Consider the following 20,521-nt stretch of genomic DNA (forward strand, 5'->3'; position numbering starts at 1 on the left):
ATGATGTATGGTGCTGCGATAAAGCACCCAAGGAAGTTTATCCTCAAGTTTATGGCTTAGCAAGAATGAAAGAAGCCTCGATTGCGGATCTATTAGGCCTCATTTGGTTACACAGATGAGATGAGATGAAAGTTGAATAAAATATTGTTATAATATAATTTTTTTAATATTATTTTTGTTTTGGGATTTGAGAAAGTTGAATTGTTTATTGTATTTTGTATGAGAGTTTGAGAAAGTTGTAATGAGTAGATGATGAAATGGTTTGTGTAACCAAACTAGGCCTTAATCATCTCCAACGGTCTTCCTCAATGGAATGTTACATTCCTTGGAGATGCACTAGATTGGGAAATTGAAGTTTTTTCTGTGTTCTTTGATCATGTGTACTCCACCCGAATGTTGGGGGGAGGTGAAGACAAGATATTTTGGTGCCCTTCTAAGAAAGGGATATTCACAGTCCGATCACACCATGACCGTGCGCAACACAAATTCATTTCTATGGAAGAGCATTTGGAAGACAAAGGAACCTCTAAAGGCAGCATTTTTTTGTATGGACGGCTTCATTGGGGAAGATTCTCATTCTAGACAATTTTCGGAAGTGTAGAATCATAGTCATGGATTGGTATTGTATGTGCAAGAAGAGCGGAGCGTCCGTCGACTTTCTACTATATTGTGAGATTGCCATAACTTTGTGGAATGGAGTTTTGCTTGTTTGGGATTAGCTTGGGTGATGTTGAAGAGTAAGTGACCTCCTAGTTTCTTGGAGAGGCATTTGGGGCAACTCTCAAATTGCATCTATATGGAAGATGGTATCAATATGCTTGTGGTGGTGCAATTGGAGAAAGATAAATTATAGAAGCTTTGAAGACCAAGAGCTGTCAATGGATGGGCTTAGAACTTTGTTTTTCAATACTTTACTCCATTGGTTGATTGTAATTGATTTTCGTGGCATGACCTTCCATGATTTCCTTGTATCACTAAACTAGCATGCCTAGGCATTGCTCTTGTATATGTCTTGTATACTTGGGCTATTGCCTAATCATTTGATCAAATAAAAATTTGTTTACTGATAAAAAAAATAATTTGAATCTCACTTGTCATGTTAAAACCAAATCCTCAAGTACATGACAAAAAGTACGCTAAGGAATGGTTTGGATTCAGAGATGAGTTGAGATGGTTTGTGAATAGTAGAATAAAGTTGAATTATTTATTATATTTTGTGTAGAAATTTGGGAAAGTTATTTTGGGATTTGAAAAAGTTGAATTGTTTATTATATTTTGTGTGGGAATTTGAGAAAGTTGTAATGATGAGATGAAATGAGTTGAGTTGAGTTGAGGTGAGTTTTGAATGCAAATGGGGCCTAAGTGTTTAGAAAGATATGACATTCACTGTCAGCATGCCGTGTTAGAACAAATTGATAAGAATAGAAAAAGAACATTAAATAAATGAATTTAACTATAATTGAGAAAAATCATCTATATTTGAAAAAATGCTTAAAAAGCTAAGACAACTTAAACTAAATTAAAATAGTTCCTTTATGCCTAATGTTGCGTGGAATGAGGTTACTTGTGCTTTTATAGTTATATTGATATTTTGTCTTCTTGTTTATCATCTTCTTCTTAGTTTGGTACATTCTCTTGCATATGACCTCTGTACTTAGGTTATGCTTCTTTGCAATTTTAATAAAATTAATTTGCTTATCTTACCACAAAAAAAAAAAAAAAAAAAAAAAAAAAAAAGATAAGAGAAGTGAGAGATAAATATTATAGATATGAATGAAATAGACATAACCCATGTACACAGGAAGTATACAGAAGAATACCTAAATACATTCTAAGAGCGATAAATTAAAGACAAGAAATCATGAACATTGTCCCTGTTTAATACAATATTGGAAAACCAAAACAGTAGTGTGAAGAAAAAAGTTCTTCAACTTAGCTATTGTGCGTTCCTTATCTTTGAAACAACGTGCATTTCTTTCCGTCCAAATACACCACATGCACAACGGAATCATCTTCCATACTGCTGCCACTTGATGACAGCCTTGCATCTTTCTCCAACAACCCAACAAATCCACCACCCTTAAAGGCATAACCCAAACAACATTAATCATTTGAAAGATCTCATCCCACAACACCCTTGTTACTTCACAATGTAGTAAGAGATCCACAGATTCTCCATTTTTTTTATACATATGTAACACCCCATTCCCGTATGATAGAGATATTACCAACATTTAAAACATAATGCCCGGTAGAGAGATTCATATCCTGAATTACCTCATTTATTGAAATTCATCAAAACGTTAAAACTGAACTGAACATGATTGTTTTGGAAACTAAACGAAATATACAGAAACATAACTAATCCTATGCATGACATAAAAGAAATCTAATTCTGGTGATAAAATCACTTATTCATTCCTAAGTCTTGGTACTAGATCTACTCCTGGCCATTCCGCTCTTCATCATCATAGACATCATCTACGAGAATCAAACATGGAAGAAACAAGAAACACACAAAAATAATGAGTTGAATACTCAGTAAGTAGTACATCGTATCGTAAAATATAGTCCTTGCCTAACATACAATTCATCTCTAGGATACCCTTACGAACGCGCATACAACTTCATGGATTTCAATCAAATACGTAACATGATCTTCTGGAAGACTTTACATACATATATCATCACAGATTTACATGGCACACATTTTCATTATTAACATAAGCGGAAGCATATATAATCAAAACATGTCATTGTGAATGCATAACGTCCTAGTTATCTTGTATTAACATGGAGTGAAACACGCTTGAGTCCGTGTTTCACTTAACTTGCATAACATGGAGTGAAACACGCTTGAGTCCGTGTTTCACTTAACTTGCATAACATGGAGTGAAACACGCTTGAGTCCGTGTTTCACTAAACTTGCATATCATGAAGTGAAACACGCTTGAGTCCGTGTTTCACTAAACTTGTGGTTAACCACGCTTGAGTCCGTGGTACCGTTACATTTCTTATCTTTCTTAATGCATGGGATTTGCTTCATGAACATCTCTAACATGGCATAATCTTGTACATGGTATAGCGTAACATGACATGGCATGGCATATTCTTGTACATGACATATTCTTGTATGATTTAGCATGGCATATCTTTGTACATGGCATATTCTCGTATGATTTAGCATGGCATACTCTTGTATGATTTAGCATGGCATAGTATAACGTGATATTACATAACATGCTATGAATGTTTTAAGACGATCCAAGGCATACATGATCCAGGTATTACTTGAACATGGCATACATGGTTTAAGTATTACACAAACATGGCATATATATAATCTAAGCATTTCATGGACATGGCTTGCATAATCTGACTATTACATGGCATACTTGACTTTGAACTACTACTTCAACATTTCATGTCTTTCATGTGAATTTAGTAACATTAAATCAATCAACAATAAATTCATTCACTCAAGTATAATCTCATATTTCATCAAGATTGAAAAGTAAACTAACCTTGACTTGCCTCTTAGTGTAGCGTAGTTAGCAATCATAAGCACATCACATTTTTTTTTTTTATACATAATAATAATATTCACAATACGCATTTATTAATATGATCATACTATTTACCTCTTAGCGCTGCTTCCTGATTTCCAACTTGTAGCGCGTTACCTAAACGAGATTCTAGACGTTAATAACTTCCTAGCAAAACGTGTCGTAATACTCTACGTAATTAAATACGTATAAGGACTTTAACTACTAATAGACTCCAACAAATGCTTTGAAATCCTTTAAAAATCTTTTATAAAACTTGTGTCTAAATGCTGATAATTGTTCAATTAGATAAAGCCCATGTAAAGTTAATGTATTTCTGAAAAATATACTATCCTTTTTTTTTTTTTTTTTTTTAAATTGTAAACCAGTTTCTGTCGACCCAGAGATTAACCACTTAAAGAAAATACTATCTGACTGACTTAAGGCCCCAAGAAGTCGAGGCTCAGGGAATTACATCCTCACGGTCAAAAGGCATGCATGGAATTACCGAATTAAAAAGGCTTTTTGGGAACTGAAGCACACGGGATAAAACAAGAAGAAAGAAGGAAAAGAAAGAAAAAGAAAGAAAAGAAAGAAAAAGAAAAGAAACGAGAAAGAAAAGAAAATAAAACAAAAGAAGCAGACGTAAAAACAGAGGCTTACGGGAGAGAGAGGGCTGCGCGATGCTCACCGAGGGAGAGCAGAGTGCGTCGGCGGCTCTAGGTGGCTAGAAGCGACCGGCGACGAGACTGGGGGGGGTCCCTATGGTGGTGCGACACCAAGAGAGGGAGAGAGAGAGAAACAGTGAGAGTTTAGAGAGATATGGGTTTGAAACTCAAACAACCGAAAGGGAGGGAGGTGGTGTGCGGCGGCAGGGGCTTACCTGAGGGGGTGGGTTCGACGGGGTTGAGTTGGCCGGCGTTTTCTGGCGCCGTGGGTAGGGCTTCGACGTCCCGGGGTGGACGACGATGGTTGGGCAGAGGTAAGGTTTAAGCGGGAATGTTGTTTCTCTTGATATAACACTGTGTGAATCACAGAGGCTTGATGGTCTTTTTATAGGCGATGGGAGGAAGCGACGTGGAGGGATTGGTTGAATTTTGAAATTGCCTAAACTTTAGGAACCTATTCTCACGTGGATACCGTTTCTGAGAGAGTTTGAAAGGTTTGACTTGGAGTTGCTCAAACTCTGGAAACCGAAACTAGCATGGGGACTAAGTGGATAGAATATTCGAAGTTTTTTTTTTTTTTTTTTTTTTTTAAAAGAAAGGAATCACTAAATCGATCTATCTGTTATCACAAAAAAAATCTAAAATAAATAAATAAATATAAAGAAATTAAAATACCAATAAATGAATAAGTAAAATACTAGTTTTAACCCTAAATTTAGACCCGTATGTTACAACATAAAACACCAATCCATCACTGTACATCCTCTCTTCCTCATATTGTCCGTGATCAAAATCTTCCCAAGAGCGGCATTCCATATAAAAAAGGCCACTTTAGAAGGCACACGAGACCTGCAAATATTTTTCCAGGGGAACAGAGTATGATCTTGTGTTGTCAAAATGTTATAATACGCCTTAACTGTACATTTCTTGTGTTTATTAGATCTCCACTGTGCCATAGGAGTCCCCGTGGAATATAGTAGGCTGAAAAAGTTTGAAATAATAGATTGTTCCCAATCATGAATATCCCTATTAAAAAGAATATTCGACTGATGAGAACCATGGGAAAATAACCGCATATCCGCCACTTAAGTCTCCCTATTAACTTCAATATGATAGAGCCGGAAAAGCCCTTTCCAATGCATGATCACCACACTACACGTCTTGCCAATAACTGATTCGATTGCTCTCTCCGACAACAAAGCAAATCTGTTTTTCAAAGCATGACCACCCCTTCGTTGGAGCACAAACCACCCCAAGCAGCACCATATCTAGCGTCGATAATTTCCTTCCACAATGATCCCCCCTCCAAGTAATATCTCCATAGCCATGTCCCCAATAAAGTTTTATTAAAAGTTCTCAAGTTACACACTCCCAACCCGCGCCCCCCCCCCCCCCCCCCCCCCCCCCCCCCCCAATACACAATTTGGGCACATACTGTCTTCCAACTAAGTAGATGAAATTTCTTCTCCTCCCCCAAGCCCCCCTCATAAGAACGCCTTAAAGAGTTTCTCAATCTTATTTATCACACCTACAGGCATAGGAAACAGAGATAAAAAATAAGTGGGGAGGTTAGTGAGAGTACTCTTGGTGAGAGTGAGGTGGCCCCCTTTTGAGAAATACACCCGTTTCCAACCAGCCAACCTTTTCTATATCTTTTCCACCACCCCATCCCATATAGCTCTAGCCTTGAAGGTTGCTCCCAATAGAAGACCCAAATATTTCATTGGTAAAGAGGACGCCTTACAATCCAAGATGTTTGCTAAACTGAGGATATTTGAGACCGCACCCACCGGTACAATCTTGGACTTACTAAGATTCACCTTAAGCCCTGACACTGCTTCAAAGGCAAAGTAACAGTGCTTGTAGAGTTTGGATTTGGCTATTATCCACTTCACAAAAGACTAAAGTATCATCTGCAAAAGGAAGGTGTGAGATGATAATAGGGTCATCGAGCCATTGCCCACTTGAAAACCATATATGAAACCTCTGTGAAGGGGAATGTAACCTTATGATGTTTAAGCCGTGGTTATAAAATTGGAGAAAGAGATAAAGGAAAAGAAAAGAAAAATGGTAGTATAAAAGGAAAATAGGAGAATAAGAGAAGGGAGATCAGCATTTGAAGAGAGAATTTTGATTACACTCAAATCTCAGTCTGAACTCATCAAAGGAAAAAAAAATGGGGATCCAATTCAAATGAAGCAATAAAGATGCTAATTCTTCAATTCTTAACTTAGATAAAAAACTTCTTCCAATATTCTTTAACGATTACAACTATGCTACTAACCTATCCATTTTGTTATGCATATTTTTAATCTTAGCCCTTCAAGATCATTAAAGTGATTATTTTCTCTTTTCTTTTCAAAAGACTTTTGAACATATGCCTTCTAAAAAGATCACTGCTAAACAAGCTTGAACAAGGAAAATAAAAGAAAGCAGAGGGGATCATGAACGTAACAATTAGAAGTGAACTCCATGTTAAAAATGACCATATCCTAAACTTCTAGTAGGCTTGTGTGCCCAACCAATTTTTTTTTTTTTGCTCTTGTACTACTCTTGTATTCCATTGGAGTGGGAAGAGGTGGTGAAGACAAAATTGTTGGGCTCTATCCAAGAGGGTAGTTTAACATTCATTCTTTCTATAACATTATCAGTTCTTGCGTTTACAATCCATTTTTGTGTAATAGCATTTGGTGGACAAAGATCCCATCTAGAGGAGCTGTTTCTTTCCTGGACAGCCACCTTTGGAAAATTTTTACAATTGATAATATAAGGAAGAGAGACATGTAGTCGTGATCGGCTGGTGTTGTATGTGTAAGAGAAGTGGAGTCTGTCGGTCATCTTCTTCTTCGTTATGCTTTTGTAAGCACATGGTAGAGTGACTTCTTCAGGCGAGTGGGACTGGCTTGGGTCATTCCCAGAATAATTGTGGAGAATTTTTATTCTTGGAGAAGACTAGGTTGCATCCCACAAATTGAAGCAACATGGAAGTGGTCCATATTTGCCTCATTTGGTGTATTTGGAATAGTGAAATAATAGAACCATTGAGGACCATTAGGAGACTATGGAGGAGCGCAATAACTTCTTTATCCACACTCTTTTCCTTTAGATTGTATCAATGGACTTTAATGGACAAATATTCCATGCATTTATACTATTCACTTTCAAATAGGTGTATCTCTTGTATATTCATTGTGTGCTTGAGTTGCGCCTTTCATGCTTATTACTACAGATTTATTACCTACCATAAAAATGTTATAGCTGTTCAAATTTGCAGAAAGAATGTTATAAGTGTGTACTAATACAATCTGCCCCTGCTTCTGTCTGCATGCCTCTTCTCTTTGTGAAAACTCATATAATTAGTGTACTGTCTCTACACTCTAGCTCATTTATATTTTCATCCCATCTTTCATTAATAGGTAAATTGGGAACGTGTGGAACACTTTGTGCAAGCCGTGGGATCTCATGAATGTGCAATTTTTAGAAGACGCACCCAGGTATTTCAGGATGCTTTTAAATATTGGGACACACCTATTTATGATATATAAGATTCTTCATTGCAATGACTTGCTTGTGAATCCTGAAGAACTTGTATTCATTTATTTTCTTCCATTTGCACTACATATATGCCTTAGTTACATTTTACATTTATACTCTTATTGGGTATCATGTCCTCTAACACTACTGCTCAGGCTGGGGCATTTATGTAATATAAATCCAGCTTTAAACAAATAGATTTCAATTGACTATGACATAAGGAATTAGTGAATACACTTGCAAGTTGTTGTATAGACTTTACAAATGGCGTGCCGTTATCACCACTATCTTATCTCAAATGAAATGACAATCAATCTCTATATGTGTAACACCCCCTTCCTGTAGGATAGAGATATTACTAACATTCATAGCATAGTGCCTAGTAAAGAGATTCATATCCTGAAATACCTCATTTATTGAAACATCAACTAAATTGAATATAATTGTTTTTGAAACTTGAAACTGAAAACGTAAAGTAAAAACATATAGTAGTCCTATGTGCGACTTTTATTCAAATAGCATAAAAGGAAACTAATCCTTATGTGATAACACTTATTCCTTTCTAAGCCTTTGTACTAGATCTACATCCTGACCATTCAGCTCTACGTATCACAATCTCCATCTGTGATAGATAAACATAGAAGAAAACAGAGAAACAACAAAAATGAGTCTAATTCTCAGTAAATAGCACATCATACCGTAAACATGACTTAGCTTAGCATAGACTTAGGTCTTGTTTGATCGTTAGACTCAATTAAGATTAACTCAGTTCAGTCTAATTTTAAGCCGAGTCTAACATACAAATACCAACTCTCAAATTACTAAATTTATCTCAACTCAAAACTTCTTTACACATGGGACCCACAACCTTTTTCAATTCAACACTTATTTACATGCGGGACCCACAATTTTTTTAACTTCCCATAAATACATTTAAACTCATTTAAATATCCAAACACATTTAATTTCATCTTAGGTGGATCCCACAAAACTCACTCTACCATCTTAATTCACTACTATTCATAAAGAACTCAACTCAGTTCAACTCAACTCAACATCCAAATGCAGCCTTAATTTTTTGAAAGACTCTTCATAACATACATACATCATCACAGATTCACAATCATACCGTAAACATAACTTAATTTAACATAGGCTTAATTTTTGAAAAACTTTATATACATACATATATCGTCACAGATTCACATAGCATATCTATTCATCATTAACATGAGTGGAATCATACATAATCATGGCAAACATGTAACGTGAATGCATAAATGACTGATTTCATGCATTTTTTAACAATCATACATGACTTGTTTATCTTGTCTTTCACTTATCAAATGGTGACCCACGTTTGAGTCCTTGCCAACACATAACTTGTTATAACATGGAGTGAAACACGCTTGAGTCCGTGTTTTACCTAACATATGTTGAACCACGCTTAGGTCTGTGGCACCACTAATCATAACTTGTGGTGAACATGCTTAGGTCCGTGTCACCCTTTAACATTTTATGGAGTGAAACACGCTTAGGTCTGTGTTTCACTTAACATATGGTGAACCACGCTTAGGTCCGTGGATCCGCTTATCATAACTTGTGGTGAACACGCTTAGGTTCGTGTCACTCTTTAACATATCATGGAGTGAAACACGCTTAGGTCTGTGGTTCACCATGTGTTTCACTTATTATATGGTGAATCATGTTTAGGTCCGTGGCACCGCTTATCATAACTTGTGGTGAACACGCTTATGTTTGTGTCACCCTTTAACATATTATAGAGTGAAACTTAGGTCCGTGTTTTACTTAACATATGATGAATCACACTTAGGTCCGTGGCACCACTTATCATAACTTGTGGTGAACATACTTAGGTCCGTGTCATCCTTTACATCTTATCTTTCTTAATGCACGAGAAGTTTGTTGGACTTCTTGAACTTTTCTAGCATGGCATATACTTGTACATAGCATAACATAACATGACATGGCATAATGTGATCTGAACATAAACATTCCATGGCATACATGATCTGAGAACTACATGAATATTACATGACTTATATGATCTAAATACTTCATTACATTCCATTTTTATTCCTGCTCATTGGCATAAACCTTTGATTACTGGAGAAAAAAGAATTACAGCTCGCTACTTAAATTCTATTGGACAATTAAAACTTTTGCTGTCTGGCTGTAGGTTTTTTATTCTTCTTTTAAGCTTTTGACCGGGTGTAGTCATTCTTGGAGAATGAAATTCAAGCTGGTTGGTGCCTCTGAGCGTCTGGATAAACTGAAATAGGCCCTGAAATGGTTTGGCATCAGGTTATGGGTCTATGCATGCTCTAACTAATCTTGAGCTGCTCATAACCCTCATTTTAGGCCTTGTTTGGTTACACATATGAGATGAGATGAGAAATTTATGAATAGTAGTGAAATGGTTTGAGTTAAGATTTTTATGGGATTTTGGAAAATGAGAGAAAAAGTTGAGTAAAAGAATTATAAAGTTAAAAGAGAGTTAGAATATAATTTTTTAATATAATTTTTGTTTTGAAATTTGAAAAAGTTGAATTATTTTTTGTGTTTTGTTTGGAAGTCTGGGAAAGTTGTAATGATTGCGTAATGAAAAAGTTGAAAATTTGAAAATGAAAATATTTATGTTTGAATGGTGTTTGGATGTTGAGATGAGATGAGATGGTTTGTGAAACCAAACCAGGTCCTATTGTTCATATTTTGGCATCCTGATCCAGCTTTGCCTAACATTTCAGTACTTTGAGGGGAAAATCCACAGTTTATTGTTTATTTATATGGTAGAGAGATTTTCAATAGTCTCTGACAAGATTTTGCCGCACCTCTGTTATACTGCCAAGGCATCTGTATATCAAAGAATTTGTAGGTGTGTAGTTGTATTGACTGACAGAACCTCTCAACAATGTCCATTATTCAGATGGAAAAGGAAAGAGAACTGCGCTTTCGACGATTTTCAAGAAATAAGCTTATCAGTTACTCAAGTAAGCCCATGAGTCAAAATCCACCAAATGTGAGTCATTCTGTTCATTATTTTTAATCTAAAGCCATAAATTTAGTTCAAACTTGTGTAAACTAGAAAAATAATGACATTTTGATCGTCATTGAACCAGTCCAGTGCTGCGGACATTCAAACACAAATGCACTGTATAGACACTGGCCCAAATGCTAATGTGGACAAGGTTTGTGGTTTTATTTTATAAAGGTATCATTGAATTGTAGTGAAAATGGTTATTCCTATGGGCTCTATAAGCTCTTGTTGCTTTGACAGATTAAGCTTGGAGAAAAGGGTTGGAAGGAAAGGTTCTATGCTGAAAAGTTTGAGGCTCAAACTGAAGATGAGTGCGAGAGGATACTGAGAAATGCGGTTAGAAAATCTACTTTGAAACTTTTCTTTTACAATATCAGTGGTTTGGACCTTATGTTCTGCTCCTGTATTTCTTTTTATCTATGTTTAAAAATTTTAAGCTGAATGCTCATTAAAATGGTCATTCTGAAAAGAAAAATATATTTGCTTTATCTGGGCTGACCTTGTGGCACATGTGATACATGTTCATTATTAATTATCGTTTCAGTGTAAGGTGAAAATTTATTTTACTGTATATACTCTTATAGGTATTAACTATTAAGTTTATTTCTACTGCAATTCGAAAATGTGGGTCTTGAGGAAGTGTAGTGTCTTGGGCTTATTTGTGTGTTTTTTTTATTTGAATTTATTTTTAGATTGAGTGGCTATCTTGAATTGTGCCCGTTCATATAGTTTTTAACCTTATTTTTTAGTTTGTATGTATTTTCTCAATTCTACATGTTCGTCACATTCTTTTTTACTTTTTCTCCCAACTGTAGCTTTAATCTACATGGGTTCAGTAAGATAGGATTCTTTATGGTCATTATCTGTTTTTCTCATCCAAAACAGGGCTCCAAAAAATGGTTCTGTTTAGACCAAGTCAGCCAATTAAAACTTGAATTGAACCGATTTTAGTGTAACTTTTTAATTGTTCACTAAGCCGCTTTAATCGGCTGAGATTCGGACTAATTCAAGTTGTTTTCAGACTGATTTGAGCTGATTCCAACCGGTTCAAAATTGTGTTTGGAAAATAGGTTTTGATTTTTCTTGTATTAAAGTATGATAAAACTTAACGTATATGCACTTTTTTATCATTATATTTAATAAGAAGGGTAAAACAATTCAAAGATAAAACATTGAGTTCTTTATTTTTTTTGACAAAAAAAAAAAAAAAGGAAAGATAAATGAGTATTTTGTATTAATTTTGTGGCTATGCACAAAACACTACCATTGAAACTATTTAGATTTATATCGTATTCTTATTAAAACTAATCAATGAATTAATTTTTTATATTCTTTTTGTACAACTTTAAATGCTTAAAGTGCATTATATATATTTTCAATATTTGTTCTTGACATTGAAATAATTGATTCAAAATTGTCATGAATCGCTTGGTTCATTTTGTAGAATTGCCCAATTCAATGAATTAGTCCTTTCCCGATTCTGAACCCAATTTCGATTCTTTTGAATCTTGGTTTAAAATGATGGTTGCCCATCTGAAACTTACCGCTCAGATGCTCCTTTTGACATGGCACCACCATGTGATGCCGCATGGTTTGTTAAAAAAATTAAAAACACAAACACAAAAGGAGTAAAGGGAACCTAGAGTTTCGGTCTTCCTCTTTCTGTATTTTCGGACGTCCTTTTAGTTTGAATATAATTTTTTATGTGTTTTTTTGTTTTTAATAAAGCATGTGTCACTGCATGGTGGTGCCACGTCAAGAGGACATCTGAGCAGTAAGTTTCAGATGGCTTAGTAGCAGTACTCATAATGTATTGCAATTGATGCAGGTTTCTAAATATATTGAAGGGATGTGTTGGGTTATGCATTATTACTATGAAGGAGTATGCTCCTGGCAATGGTAAGTGGTGCAGTCTCCCCCTCTTTACTTTCAGTTATTTTATGTGTATTTTATTTTATACTTCATCCTGTAGCTCAATTAAGATTGGTGCTTTCTATGCATGGTATTATTTTGTACCATAGTTGCCATGTGCTTTGCACCTTTATGCTTTTAAGACTAGTTATTTTCAGTTAAGGCTTGAGTTTTACACTCTTGGACCCAATGATTATTGTCTAAAGAAACATAAAATCTCAGTTGAAATATTGTTAGAATATAATTTTTTAATATTGTTTTTGTTTTGAAATTTAAAAAAGTAGAATTGTTTTTTGTGATTTGTTTGGAAGTTTGGAAAAATTGTAATGATTAGATAAAATATGATTAGATGGAAAAGTTGGATATTTGAAATTGAAAAGTGTTTGTGTTTGAGTGATGTTTGAGAAAGAAATTAAGAGAAATTTTGAGATGAGATGGTTTGTGTTCTCAGACAAGCCTCAAGGCTAAGAAGAGTGAGAAGAATGAGAGGAAACAAAGAGAATCTGTTTGAAAGGTTTTGGACTATGTGTATGCAGGTTCTCTCCCCACATATTTGTGTCAGGTTAACTATATAACCTGTTTATGATGATACCCTTAATATGAGAGCAAGAAGCAAGTATAAAACAACTCTAACACTCTCCCTCAAGCTGGAGCATACAAATTAAGCATACCTGACTTGTCGGAGAATCGCTGAAGGGAGGTCTTCTTGGTAGAAAATTGAGAAGGACCAGCAACAAAACTAACATTATTGAACCTCTCCTTATTTATGAGGTTACGGTAGGAATGGAAAGAAAGTTTCAAAGTGATTAAACGAATAAGTTTGAACATCTGCATTTTTGCTGAGATTAGGCATCGTACAGTGAAGAATAAGGACAAGAAAATGATCTAGAAGAACAGCCAATGGTGGCAATTTGATTGACCTGCTCCCATATGTTGTTCACTTTTCTAAGGGTTGGCTCAATTGGTAAGGGCCTTAGTCTTGGCGGTATGCTCCCTCCAGGTCTAAGGTTTGAACCCTTGGGTGCAAATGTTTCTAGGGGCCATAAAACTCGGAGAATTTTCCCTTGAATTACCTGAGGTGAACTTGCGGAAAACGCCTTGTCGATGAGGGCCTTTACACCATTGGGATTAGTCGAGACCTTACTCCGGACACCTGATGCCCATAAAAAATAAATATGTATTTTGTTCACTTCCTCAAAATTCCCCTCCCCCCTCCCAATATCTTTCATATTTCAACATCATCATCTCCAACATGCTTCTCAGCATATAATCAACACTCCTAGAAAATTTGTTCAAATGGCTATAAACTGTAGCAATGTTTTTAATCAGAAAAGTAGAAGTCGCATAAGTTGAGCCTAAAATCTGCAAGGTGACATCGTAGAAAAACTTTAAAAATTGTACAAGAATATCTCAGTGGTTTTCCAATCATCAGATATAAACTGTAGCAATTTGTTTAATCAGAAAATTAGAAGTTGCATAAGTTGAGCTTTAACGCAAGGTGACATCAAAGAAAATCTTCAAAAATTGTACAAAAACACCTTAGTGGTTTCCCAATCATTAGAAGTTGGAGGCCCTTGTCCAACCTCCCATAAATTTGGCACAAATTGATCTTCTTCATCTTGTATCACGTCAAAAGCAATATGATACTTCATGGCCACACTTAACATCAGATTTGTTGAGTTCCATTGGGTTGGAGCATCAAGAGAAAGAAGCCCATCACTCGAGATATTTTCTCTCTGCATGACTTGAACTTATCGGGTCTTGTGGGGGAAGACTTCACATACTTCACTGCACTCTTCACAACCCATTAATCAATTTCTTTCCAGCCATCATTGATAATGAGATTTGAAATATGTGCACAATACCTTATATGCATAAATTCATTGTCTAATACCATATAATCCCTAACTTTGACCCTTTCCCTAATTAATGGATGTGGTATTGGTGAATGCATTGTTGTCTGTGATGATAAATATATTTTTAATACCCCATCCAAGTATAGTTGACTCTATCTCTCTTCTTGTTGTCATCCCTTTATGATTAGAAACTTAAATGATTATTCCTTTTTGCAAGTTTTGAACATCATCAATAAAACAAGCTGTTATACACATATAGCTAAGATTTTGCATTGAGGTGCCACAAACATGTTCCTTGACTTGTCCTATTTTGACAAGTATATCTTCAAACAATCTCGCATAACAGCATTGTGGGTGGGGGATTGGAAATCTAGGCTCAATTGTGGCCATAACATTTTTAAACCCATGACCTTCCACAAATCTAAACGGTTGTTCATCAACAATTATCATCTTAACTATTGCCAACCTTGTCTTCTTTTCATTGTATTGCAAGTCCAACACTAGGATTATTGCTTGTGCCATCCCTCATCCTACTTCCTAGCTCTCATTTTTTATTGGGCTTTATCCTTTCCAATTCCACTAGCAAGAAAGGCTTTACCTTTTTTATGGTACTTAAAGCATGCAATTACCACAATAATTGCATGCGGCTTTGGGCTCATTGTGATCACCATCTTCTACCCTTGTAAAATGTTGCCAAATTGTTGATCTATCCCAAATTTTTCTGTGGGATAGGTGGGCGGCTGTGAGAACTACCTCTAGGGCTTTTCGTGGAGACATCTTCTACATTTGGAGGCACAACGCTATCCAAATGCATTGCATCTTTGTTTGATTCGGATCCCTGATGAAAGTGTAGTACCACCATATCCAACATTACTGCTGGATTCCATGAGGCTCAGCTGTAATTATGGGATAAAGCAACCATCTTTAATCAGTTTTAAGTTAAGAAACACAAATAAAAACTTATATGGTAATACATATTGAAAAAACATACCCATCACCATTATGGTAATGCACCAAACCTCTTTATCAATCCGTAAAGGAAAGATTAATACTAGATACAGTCTTAGGTTGTGCAAATCCCGCTCATTCCCTTTGAGAAAAAGTGGGGTCCACAATTAAAAAATAATTTTTTCAAAGAGAGTGCATAGGGCTTGCACACCTTAGGACTGAAAATATCATTTCTCTAAAGGAAATGAGTGAGAGGAAAAAAAAACGAAAAAAAAAGAAACGTAATAAAGGAATACAACCAAGAACAAGCTTTATATGCATATATTATATTATAATCTAAACACCTGACCATAATTAAGTACGAAGGGTTATATTACAATCATCAAGAACATTGAAATATCTCATGTGAAACTCAATTCATTTGGCATCACTAGCATTCCTGAAATATGGCCATTACTGTAGCAGAAAAACCTATTAAATCAAGAGGCTTCTGATTTCTTTGTCAAAATCTGAATCCTCTTTATTAAAGTCACTTCAAACAATATATTCATATAGCATACTAGCATTTCCAAGATAATATCAAGTCAAGAGGCCTCATTTATTTTCCAAATTCTGAATTGTCTTTATTAAAGTCATGTCAAACAAATCCAATATGGCCCATAGAATTCAAGTACTTTCCTAGATACTCTAGTAGGATCAGATAGGCCCTCCAACTAATATTTTTTTTTAATAATTGATAAGAAAATTTTATTACCATGAATAGGCAAAGCCTAAGTACACAGGATGTATACAAAGAAAATACCTACATCACACTAGAATAAAAAAGAGCCTAAGGCCTTGTTCACTTTCACAAAACTTTTAATCTTATCTTATCTCATCTAATCATTACAATTTTTTCAAATTTTCACACAAAATAAAATAAACAATTCAACTTTTTCAAATCTCAAAACAAAAATAATATTAAAAAAATACATTCTAACAATATTTTATTTAACTTTCAACTTTTATTTCATCTCATCTCATCTCATCTCATCTCATCTCATATGCGAAAACAAATGAGGCCTAAAGCAAATCCTGAAAGTTATCAGCATTCATTACAAGGGCCTTAGCCCACGAACACAAAGTACAAAAGAAAAAATCCCTAAGATCTCTCAATGAGCGTTCTTTGTCTTTGAAGCATTTCCCATTCCTTTCTAGCCAAAGACACCACATCAAGCACAATGGAATCATCTTCCATATGGCAGCCACACATGTTCTCTCCTCAAAACCATTCCAACATGCAAGAAGAATGACCACTTCCTTAGGCATCACCCAAACTATACCAGTCCTATGTACAACCGGAAAATGATTTCCAATAGGATAAATTTCCATAAATACAGGCTGCGTTTTAATGGGGCACCTTGCAACCACCTTTGAACTGTATGGAGAGAAAACCCTACGAGAGAGAAGACCAGCTGCCACCATGCAACCACCTTTGACCGGCGAGTGACCCCTCACTACCAACACAGACAAGGTCTGAGGGCCGTTCGACATAGGTCTTGGCACCGACCACTTGGTTTTTTGCAAGCTCTCTCTTTCTCGGAGACGACGTCAATCACCGGCAAGTGACAGCTCACCTCCAGCCCAAATAAGGCCGATGGGCCCCGGCGAACTCGCTGAGGGCCGTCCGGCGTAGGTCTTGGCATCGACGACCTGGTTTTTTCGCAAGTTTTCTCTCTATCATTTCTTGGAGACAATGTTGACAACCGGCTAGTGACTTCTCACCACCGGCCCAGACAAGGTCGACGGGCTCCAACGACTCCTTTGAGGGGCCTTCGATGTCGGCCCCCTCCGACGACTGGGGTTTTTGGTTTCTGATCTTTTTTGTATCCTTGAGATGACGACTGGTTTTTATTTTTTGACAATTGTGTTTTGGGAGTCGTGCTCGGTATGGGTTCTTCTATGGAATTGGTCATAGAATCTAAATCCTTTACACTGGTGAAGGAGGGGAGCATGTTGGTCATTACTGAAAGGAGTCGAAGGGTGATATCTAAGTTGGTTCTAGGTTCAACAACAGTATAGTGGCTGGCTAAGGCCATGGATCCATGCACAAAGGATGAGAAACATGATTTTTTTCTCTATTGTCTGGGACGGTAGGCGCAGTTTCACGGTGCATCGCTGCTCAAATGCTTGTGGATGTTATATAGCGGTTGAGTATGGTGGTGGTGGGAGGAGAAATTTTATTTTCATTCTTGAAGGGGGGGGGGGGGGGGTAGTGGCTGGAGAAGAATGGGGGAGGTGCTGCGTGATTTTTCCTTCGGCAAAAGAATAGCTCACAGGGATGCGTTGTTGGTGGATTAGTCCTGTGGGTGTCATTTTGGGAGTGACGGCTTGGAAGGACAAAGAGGTGCTGCAGGACATGGCTTTGTTAGGGAGTCACGTCTAATTCAGTGGTAGGGGGTCTGTAGCATACATGTAGGTGGCGTGGCAGAGAGGGAGAACTTGGAGGTGAATCATAAAGACCCAAGTTCATCCTCGGTGGCAAGGTGATCTTATGCGGTAGCTTTGAAGATTGGCCATGCTTCAGGGTTTCAGAGTGGGGGGTCTGCAAATCACGCCTCAAAAACCAGCTTGTCGAGATGCACAATTCTTTAAAGGAGATGGAAACCCAACTTGTAGAGTTGAAGGCAGCGATAGCTTTCTGTTCATTACGAAAATAGACCTACTTCCAACTAGAGGCAGTAGGGTTGTAAGAAACAAGATAGGCCTGAATCCTTTAAACTCAGATAAAGGAAAACAGAAAATTGGATTCGGCCTTGTCCTTATAACCAGATCCAGGAGAGTATGGCGGGTCAAAAAGAAATCTGGGTTATTTGAAGCGGGGTCTACATCGGGTATCGGCGTAGAGACATCAGTAATTGAATGTCATTAACCTCATGTGACACAAGATAGACCGATAGTAAGCATTACACCCCGAAGAAACTATGGCTCCCTTGTCGGAGTTGAAGGAAAATAGTGTACTATCGAGGTCTGAAGGAGATGTAGGATCTGCTATCACCCTAGAATCTCCAATGGGGACCCTGATACCATTGAAGAGAACTACTGGAGTTGCTGGAGAACCAATGGGTTTGGCATTGGTGTCTTGTGTAAAGGAATGTCTAGAGTGGGGAGTGCAGTTGGATACTGTGTCTGGGGATAATGTTGCTCCCCTGGTCTCTCTTCCTTCAATAGTGGATTGGATTCTATCTAAAGTTAACGAGATTCAGCATTTCTTGGGAATTTCACATGGAGGATGTGAAGACCAATTTAAAGAACTAATCACTGAGATTGAGGCAAGCCACGCGCTTGAAACCAAATCAAGTTTAAAAAAAAGTAGGGAGTTACAACGTCTTTCTTAGGCAATCAACTACGACGCTAAGGGTGGTAGCTCAACTAGAGGGAAGTCTAAAGGGAGGGCATTGTGAAGACGGGAAACAAGGGGTTGAGATTGGGTTTTCGGGTAGAGTTTTAGTTCTACGGGAAACAAGGGGTTGGGGTCGAGCTTGGTGTATTTTCGGTTGTTTTTTCACAGGCTTTTTGGGTCATTAGGGGTTTCTAACATGGGCAAGGTGTTTTCTTGTATACATTCAGTGTACTTGGGTACTCTTTTTGGTATATATAATGTTTTTACTTATCAAAAGAAAAAATTTCCATAAATACAATCGGAAACCAAATGCAAAAATTACTTGACCCAAACCAATCACAAGATGCCTTGTCATGACAGAACCAACCTTCCATAAGCAAGTTACTATGGATTTGATGGGCAACAGATACCTATAAAATCCACTCACTTGAATACTGAAAGTCCTACGACGAAGTAATAATGATAATAAATAAAATAATAAGAATAATGATCAACCCATAATCTGCTTTGATGCAGATAGGCATGGTGTGGTATGGGTAAAAAACCACAAACTAAATCATTCAAAAGCAAAAAGTTTCTGGCATCAATTATAACCACAAAAGAAATTGTTAAAAATCTCATAGTTTATAACCACAAAAAAAAAAAAGAAAAAAAGAAAAAAAAAAGTGAATGCATTTATTTTTTGAAGCATATGTTCTTTAAGAAACTGGGAGCAATATTGGAGAAATTGTGAAGAATAGCACACGAGGGAGAGGGCCTGAGATTGGGTATGGATAAGTAATAAAAAGTGAAACGATGCCATTTTAAGTTTAAAACTTTAAGCTGTTTAGACCGATTGATTCAATAGAAAATGGAAATCGAATAAAAACTCGGTTACCCCACCCGATAATTTCGTAATGGTTCTGGAAAATTCCAAATTCCAACCCAAACTTATTAGTTCGGGTTGGGTAAGGTTTCATTTTTTGTATAGCATTGTAATACCCCATATGATAAAGATAAGGGTAGGTGGTATATAGGGGATCCCACACTCTTTTGGAAGGAGAAGTTCTTGCTCTTTGTAATGTTTTAATGAGACTCCAATTGTATCATTGACTAGTTCTTTTGGAGTATAGGTCATGTGTGTTGAGCCTTCCATTAGGACGTTGCAAATGGTATCAGAGTCTATCCCAACTAAAAATGTGGGACTTGAGCCGCGCCACTTACGATAGATTGGCCCGGTGAGAATGTTGAGAATTTAAGAGGGTTGGGGGGAAATTGTGATACCCCATATGATAAGGATAATGGTAGGTGGTCTATGAGATCCCACATTATTTGAGAAGGAGAAGTTTGTACTCTTTATAATATTCTAATGAGACTCTAATTGTATTATCGACTAGTCCTTTTGATGTATAGGCCATTTGGGTTGGGCCTTCCATTGGATCATTACAAGCACCAATGGGCACAAATAAGATTGACACCAACAACCACGAGGACGACAGCCGCTGCAATCATAGAGGTGACAATCACCACATCTAGTACAATTGACGACTACTGGCTACAAGAAGGCACCGAACATATCACACATCATCTTTGCGTCAATTGTCTTCTAAAGGAGGGATAATCACCATAGCAGCCATGAT

At 36.7% G+C, this 20,521-nt stretch overlaps 1 protein-coding gene across 1 annotated transcript in view; it reads left to right on the top strand.

Moving 5' to 3' along the window:
* Window positions 1-20,521, top strand: part of LOC121249176 (5'-3' exoribonuclease 4-like) — a 39,345-nt gene that overhangs the window by 4,222 nt on the left and 14,602 nt on the right. The window contains 5 exon segments of the mRNA XM_041147883.1: window positions 7,630-7,707; window positions 10,695-10,787; window positions 10,888-10,956; window positions 11,046-11,141; window positions 12,634-12,704. Of these exon segments, the coding sequence (XP_041003817.1) occupies window positions 7,630-7,707; window positions 10,695-10,787; window positions 10,888-10,956; window positions 11,046-11,141; window positions 12,634-12,704 (407 nt within the window).

The sequence above is a fragment of the Juglans microcarpa x Juglans regia genome, chromosome 2D (genome assembly GCF_004785595.1).
Source record: "Juglans microcarpa x Juglans regia isolate MS1-56 chromosome 2D, Jm3101_v1.0, whole genome shotgun sequence".
NCBI lineage: Eukaryota > Viridiplantae > Streptophyta > Magnoliopsida > Fagales > Juglandaceae > Juglans > Juglans microcarpa x Juglans regia.